Source organism: Chinchilla lanigera, unplaced genomic scaffold (genome assembly GCF_000276665.1).
Source record: "Chinchilla lanigera isolate Chin_1 unplaced genomic scaffold, ChiLan1.0 scaffold00097, whole genome shotgun sequence".
Classification (NCBI taxonomy): Eukaryota; Metazoa; Chordata; class Mammalia; order Rodentia; family Chinchillidae; genus Chinchilla; species Chinchilla lanigera.
The window spans coordinates 7,234,516-7,241,903 of record NW_004955498.1 but is presented as its reverse complement, the minus strand read 5'-3'; the positions used below and the strand labels follow the sequence as shown (position 1 = coordinate 7,241,903).

Genomic DNA, 7,388 nt, shown 5'->3' with positions numbered 1-7,388 from the left:
CTAATGTGCCACCCCAGACAGATGTGGACTGGTCTCTTGGTCCCAGGAAATCAATAGCAGCTCTTCCACAGGTCTGCAAAGACCTGACACCCCCACCCTGCCATTGGTCCTGCCTGCGGTGCACTTCATGGGGCTGTTTTAAGATACGAAACTTCCAGGACATGTTTTTCTCCTCTGTGGAGCTCAGTTTCCTCCCACACAAGTGGAACAGTTTCTGGTTCCTCTCCTTGAGTCCGTGCAGCATTTGGCCCACCACACCCTGCAGAACTGTGTCCTCACGAGCAGTCATTGGTGAGAAGTCACCAAAGGAGCCCTCTGCCTGGGCTGGGAACGGTGAGGGTCAGGTGGGTGAGGGAAGTGAGGGCACCACAGCTCCTGGAGTGAGAGTGGCAGCGTGATCACAGCCGCCCCACCAGGCCTTTGACCCCCACCACACTCTCAGTGAGCTTCAGCCACTGCTGTCACTTAGCTTTTATTGAGCGTGTTCAGAGCCCTGTGCACAGTGTGGAAGCAAATGGGGAAAGGAAGCCAAAAGCAAAGCAGGGGATGGAGCAGAAGGAAAGCTGGGGCCCCAGAGGCCTGCTGCTGGTGTCACTGTGGGGGCGAGGTGCTGCTGTCTTCTCCCTCCAAAAGACTTCTGCGCCACCAGCCTCCTCTCAAGCACAGGGGCTGAGCAGCGTTGAAAAATTGCCCAATGCTGCCTGGGAGCTGGGAATGGGGTCCCCAAGAGAAGCCCTGGAGCAGAGGGCAGAGGAAAGGGAGGGTGGAGGGTGGGCTCAGGCCAGGGGGAGCCTCAGCGTCACTGGCGCATCCACAGCCACAGGTTGGTGAGGCAAGCCGTCAACACCGCGGTGAACAGTACCGCCTCCTTGAAGCGCCAGGAGGAATCCTGATCCTCGAGGACACACAGACGCTCCGTGACCAAAAGCAGCTGTGGAGGGACTAGAGTCAGGGCTGGGGAGCAGGGCTCTTCCTGGGGGCCCAAGGCACACGGATGAGGGAAGGTATGACAATAGAGCAAGGAAGGCTTTGCTGTCCTTTAGAGGGCCAGGGTGTCCCTCGTATGGGTCCAGGGGGTCCAAGGTCTGGCCTCCCTGTCCCTTCCTTAGTGCTATTCCAGCCCATCCCAGCTGCTGCAGGGGACAGAAGTGACACAGGAACAAAGAGAGTTGTTTGGCCTGGGACTGACTCCCTTCCAGCATGTCGGGGACAGAGGGAGGATGGAGGGTGGGCACTGAGGGAGGTGCCAGAGCCACCGAGCCTGACCCCCCCTCTGACGCCAGGGGCTGAGATCATTGCACAGACTGCAGACTCAAGGGCACAGTCTCACTCATGCGCACCCAGCTCCAGAGGCCGGCGCCAGCGTGCTCACCTGTCTTCTTATGATTTCCAGCTCCAGTCCATTGAGCTCATCCGGGTCAGTCTCTGTCAGCAGATCTATCCCCAGGTTTCTGGATGAAGGAAAAACCAAAGGATCATAGCTGCTGGTGGCCCCAGGCAGGGCCCGGCAGAGAGCAAAGCGACCTGGGCAAGCAGGGTAAGACCAGGGCTTCTCCGACAGTGATTCTGACAGCCTGTGGTCTTTCCTGTCCCTGATAAACAGGGACTGGGGCTTAAGAGTAGGAAGCTAGCCAGGCCAAGCCTGAAACAGAATACCTGGAGGTCCCAAGTGGCCAGGAGGCAACAACCCCAATACTCCAAGGACCCCCGACTCCTTCCCAAGCAAGCTGCTCACCACCCCGTAAGCCCCAAGCAGCCAAGCCTCAAGGTACTCTGGCTCTTACTGATCACGATGGTCTTGGAAGATGCCAGGATACTCCTGGAAAAAGCCACTGTGGCCTGGCTCTCTGGAAATCCTGGACACCTGCTGCTGGTGCTCCTACAGAAAGGAAGGGGCACTCTAAACCACCTGCTTGGCCCCGCCTAAGTGGTTTCCTCACATGGTGTCCAGAACCGATGGTGGATCCCACGGTGCACCCCAGTCACGCGGTGCTTGACCCTCTGGAATCAAGGGCTGACGGCTTGAGACCACTAGAAAAGCCCAGGAACCCCACAGGTGTGCTGCCAGCCACTGCCCCCACCCTCACCATGCTCTCAGGAGTCCCTGCCCTTGCAGGCTGTGGTGAGGGACAAGCAGTGACAAAGGGTCCTGTAACCTGCCAGAACTTTCACTAACAGATATCGCCTGAAAGTCCAAGCAAGCTACTGGAAAAGAACTCAAGAGCTCCCTTGGCATATGTGTATGGAGCACTTTGCCCAGTAGAATGGGATTCTTATGTATTGAAAAGATATATTACAAAAAAATTAATTTAAAAACTCTGCAGTTGCATGATTCCACTCAGAGCCTGAACTGGAGCAGCTCGGTCTGGCTTCAGTCTTTGGACACAGGAAGTCAATTCAATAGTTCTAATTTATTTTTATTCCCAAGAGGTCATTGACCTCAAAGGGCTTTTCCTTATTCATTGGGATAGAATCATTTCAGCATTTACTATAATCCATAAAGTCACATTGCCCTTCCTCTGCAACCTTGGTGCCATTTCCCAGTAACTTTGTCAACTGTATAATTGGTATTTTCCCATAATTTCCCTCACCCACAAGACTGCAGCTAAAAGGATTGGTCACAGAAGTGGAGGACTCAGGAGGTTCCCAGAGCACTCGGCTTTCTCTTCTTCCCCATCCTTGTTGCCTTTTCCCAGTAATCTTTGCAATAATAATAATCAATTTCCTGAACACTCACTCGAGGTGTTTAAAGAATCAACTAAGAAACATGAGGCTCATGTGAGTCTTTATAATAGGCAGGTCTCCTTCTGAGGGCCAGCTTTATATATACTCCCTAAACAATATATGTTTCAGAAGTTCTGGACTCCCAGTGTTGAACTCCTAGCATGCCAAAGAATGGCTCTCCTTTCACTAGACCACCCCACTGCTTGCCCTCATTTGCCTGCTTGGCACACAGAGGTTTCTGCTCTTCCTGATCAATGTCTGGCCCCACTTGACTTACCATGGTTGGGGAAGAGCCCCTACAACTAGTACTTCCTACCCCACACCCCCATCGGCGTGTGCCAAAGACCCCAGACAGTACCATTTTCCTGGCCTTGCGGGGATTCACATTCCAAGCTGACTTGGGTAAAATGGAGACAGTAGCCTTTGTTTCTGTCTTCTGACGCCTCTGGGAGACAGCCCCGGACCGGGATGCATGATCCAGTACATCTGAAGAGAAGAACAGAGACCCCAGGAACACACGCAAAAGTTGTACCAGAGCCTCCAGGGCACAAGACATACCAGATACAAGACAGGGTCCCCAAACTGCTTAGGAATCATTCGGTGAGCATTGACCACTGCAGATCCCAGGTCTGTTTGTTCATCTGTTTAGAAGTTTAGTAAGTATTTACTGAAGACCAAGTCCTGGCCTTGGTTACTGGAGGGAATGAACAACAACCAAGAGACAAGATCCCAGCTATGAAGGAATCGACAGTGCTTGTGTACAAAGGGAATGGGAAGCAGAAAATAGAAACTAGTCCTTCAGTGCAAACTCACAAGAAGTGCTCCCAGAATTACAAAGACAGGGTGATATGGTGGAAAGGAACAACTGCTTCTGGAAAAGGAGGAGCCAACACGGAGGTGGAGACATGAGGAAGACCCAGGGTTCCCTCTTGGAGATCTAGAGGAGCAGCAGGCACAAAGGCTGTAGAGAGAAGCACACTTAGACTGTTGTGAGAATGAACATAACTATCGCGTGGAGTTTCTGTGTATGTCATAGCATAAAATACATGGAGGAGGTGGACCTGATAGGGTCTTGCCGATCACGGAATGTGGGTGTGACTCCAAAGGGCTAGAGAAAACATGAGAGGGTTGGGAGAGAGGATCGACTGATTCTATACACCGAGCCCTCCAAATGTTTTGCAGTAGGCACAGTGCTGGCTGAGAGGAGGAGGAGAGAGGAGCCACAGATATTATACCCACCTACCTCCCACTTGGGCTACAAACTGCTCACATCCTCTATCCCTCCCGACTCCCCTGCCACCCAACAAATAGATACTCCAAGGCCCAGACACATTCCCACAAGGACAATGCATGCAGACACGCACGTGTATACATGCGAGGGTCGTGCCTTCCCTAACATACACATGCACGCGTGTAGACAGAGGTCTGCGTGCTTGGCCAGAGCCAAGGGACATTTTAGGGATCCTCACCGGCTATCATCAGGTGATCTTGGCCTCTCCCAGGGCTTCCACGCACCAGTTCTTCATTGATGCACCTTTCTGTCTCCTCCTTAGTGCTGGGGGGGCCTGCTGCCATCACTGCCAGTTGCTCAGCTGGATGGTTCGGCTGAGAATGTACGAGGTGCCAGGAGCAGAGGAGGCACTCGCACCGTCTCCTCTGCAGTGGTAGGAGTGAGAAGAAGATATACCCAGTTGCGGAGGTGGGGCCAAACTCTCCCTGGGCTCAGGCCTTGGACTCAGCACCTCCTGTTCCTGCTGTATCTACTTGGCTGGAACAGTGGCCTTCTCCCCTGCTGCTCTGTAAGCAAATAAGAGAAAAAGATACAAGGCCAAGCCTTTGCCCATGAGAATCGCCATGGCTCACAATCCCTCCTTTGATTGAGTTGGGCAGAGGGCAAATGGAGACCACCTCCATCACTTCTAGGGAGAGGCGGAGACTGGTCCAGAGCCTAAGTCAGTGACCAAAGCAGGGTCAGGTCCCGGGCCGATGTCTGCAAAGCCCAGCTCTGGCCCATAATCCTGGCCACACCATCCATCAAAGGGTTTCTTTATAGAGCACATCCTGCCTCTTCCAGGCCCAAGCAGAGGAGCTGGCCCCATCCTTATCTGAGGCAGCTTGTCAGAGAAAACATGGGAACCAAGGGAGGGCAGGACAAGACAGGAAGGACCTGCTGCAGCCACTGGAGCCTCTTGAACTTGGGCCCTGCACTCCCTGGCTTAGGTCTCAACTCCCTCTCAGCTTCACTCAGTTGACCACTGAGAGGATCAGGCTCATGTGTCAGCTTGGCCAGGCTCTAGCGCCCCGTAAGCCCCAGAAACACGAGTGTAGGAGGTGCTGTGGCAGTATTCTGTAGCTGTGGTTTGCGTGGACATCCAGTGGACTCTGAGTGAAACCCCTCCCCCTCAACGAGGCAGTGGGCCTCCACCACAGAAGCCTTAAAAGCAACGGCTGAGGGTTCCCTGAGGAAGGGGAATTTCTACCTCAGGACTGCACTGTCAACTCCTGCCTGAGTTTCCAGCCTGCCAGTCTGCACTCCACCTTCAGGCGCATAGTCGTGTCTCTCCACATGTTTATGGCATGTCCAGACACATAGGAAATCTACGGTGAATGTCTAAATACATAAAACATGTTCTTCAGTAAAAGACACTTCGCTACTACTTGCCCCCAGTATTCACTCTCTCCTCCACGACCCTTATTTAGCATTCTTGCCACTTTCTGAAGCGTTCTGGAAGTCTCCATTCCTAAGAGTGATCATTCATTGCTGCTGTCAAGTGCCATTCAACCAAAAGGCAAGCTGGGGAAGCATCACAGTGCCCTCAACCATGCCTCAAGCCTGGCCCCATGCAATCTGGCTCTTCCCCAAAGTAAACATGACCACGAACGGAAAATTCTGGACATGGAGGCAGACAGGACAGAGCATCTGAGGACACCCTATAAAGAGGACTTCCAGAACTGTTTTAGAGAGTGGCAAGGATGACAGGATAAGTGTGTTTGACGCCAGGGGTAGTGTGTTGAGGGGATTCATGGTGCTGTGTCTTTTACTGTATTTATTTATTTATTTATTTATTTATTTGCTTTAAAAATTCATGGCAGATTTGGATTACACTCATACACACATACGTCTTGTTGGTTCTGTTACTCCAGAGAATCTGATGCAACTGTCAGTGCTCCAGGGTGGTTCTGGGGCAGAGTCCCAGGGCTGCCAGGGGGAGAGGAGGCTGTCTGCAAAGGAAACCAAGCACAGGGGGAGCCAGGTGGGAGAAGGAGGTGGGGAGGAAGAGGGCAGAAAAAGAAGAAGGGAAGAAAGGAGGGGACAGAGAAAAGGAGAAGAAAGGGAGGGGGGACTAGCTGAGAGAAGGTGTCCTCCTGCGGCTGCCTGCCTGACCCCCAGCCCTCTGGCCAAAAGCAGAGCACACGGGCCTTTCTGCCTTCCCAGGGCTGAAAGAAGCTCTTCCTTTCTCAGATCTGGTGAAACAGATCATTTTTAATGTCAGTATTATGCTCCATGCAACATTTGAGATACACTAAAAATTATTCATGGCTTATCTCGCACCCAAATGTAACCAGATAGGCTATATTTTATCTTGCAGCCCTATGTTTTGCCCATCCACCCCAGGACCTCAGATTTGGCCTTGGACGTGTCCTTCCCTTCTTTGGGCCTCAGTCTCTGATGGACAATAGAGTTTACAGTCTCCCTGCTAATGCAGTGGGTGGATTGGGAGGAGCAGCGCTCAGAAGTCAGTACAGCAGAACAGTGCTGGTGCTGGCACGCCTCCGGGACTTGAGGTACTGATCCCAGAGCAGCTTCCTGTCTGGCTGCTGAGGGGCCTTGACCCACGGGGGCTTCCTGGGAATAGGGACACTGAGCCAGCAGGGGTGCATGAAGAGGCACTGTCCCCTGGTGGCAGAGGAACCTGCCACTGAGAACCAAGCAAAGAGTGAGAACTTCTGCCCAACCCATGGGCCCATAACGCCACCCAGAAACCCTGGCATGGCACTTCCTTAGCCTCTCTTGCATTGGGCACCAAGGGTGGCAAGGAGGTGAGAGCTAGAATTTGCTGTGTGACTTTGAATTCGTCCCTTAGGACATATCTAAATACTAACCTTTCCATGATTATATCTACATCATAAATTCCTTCTCGCATTGTCCTAAGGTCACAATAGAAACACTCACACATGCCTCACCCATCTGGTGTACTGATCTTGGAGGGCTGAAGGGCTAGAGAACCCAGGGTGCAGACAGATCTGCCAAGTCTTACATGGTATGTGGGTCTAAGTAGGTAGCCCACGGCCAAGTGTGCATGCATGGTGGCTGCAGAGACCCAACCCTCCCATGACGGGTCCCCGAGGAGGAGGTCAGGAGCTCTTCTCACCTTTGAGAAAAACGAGGTGGTCCAGAGCACTTCTGGCTCACAGCATGTCTGTATGTTTGTGTGTACAGAGATCTTTCACAAACTCAGTGATATATGTGCTCTTCCCTTAGTTTTTAAGTGAATAGTGTGCTTTGGGAATCTCCTTAGGGCAGTACAGATGGATTAAATTTCCTTTAAACCCAGACCACCTTTTATTGCCCTGCTCAGGGACATTTTGAGTACTAGAGCTTTGCACTTCTATAACCAACGCAGCATGAGTGCTCCTGGACGTGCCTCTCGGCACACACATGT

The 7,388-nt window shown here is 52.4% G+C and overlaps 1 protein-coding gene across 1 annotated transcript; it reads right to left on the bottom strand.

The window, feature by feature from the left end:
- Nucleotides 1–456: 456 nt before the first annotated feature.
- On the bottom strand, nucleotides 457–4,410 carry Fate1 (fetal and adult testis expressed 1). Its single transcript, XM_005406444.1, has 5 exons — nucleotides 4,194–4,410; nucleotides 3,083–3,210; nucleotides 1,785–1,879; nucleotides 1,373–1,451; nucleotides 457–931 (listed from the first exon to the last, which is right to left on the bottom strand). The coding sequence occupies exons 1-5, from the start codon at nucleotides 4,297–4,299 to the stop codon at nucleotides 800–802; spliced, it is 540 nt and encodes a 179-aa protein (XP_005406501.1). The 5' UTR covers nucleotides 4,300–4,410; the 3' UTR covers nucleotides 457–799.
- Nucleotides 4,411–7,388: the final 2,978 nt, after the last annotated feature.

Excerpts from the sequence above, each read along its gene's own strand:
- Fate1 (XM_005406444.1), bottom strand. The coding sequence starts at position 4,299 with ATGGCAGCAGGCCCCCCCAGCACTAAGGAGGAGACAGAAAGGTGCATC. Across the intron at positions 1,880-3,082 it reads CCCGCAAGGCCAGGAAAATG|GAGCACCAGCAGCAGGTGTC; the intron begins GTACTGTCTGGG and ends TCCTTTCTGTAG. Across the intron at positions 932-1,372 it reads TGGAAATCATAAGAAGACAG|CTGCTTTTGGTCACGGAGCG; the intron begins GTGAGCACGCTG and ends GTCCCTCCACAG.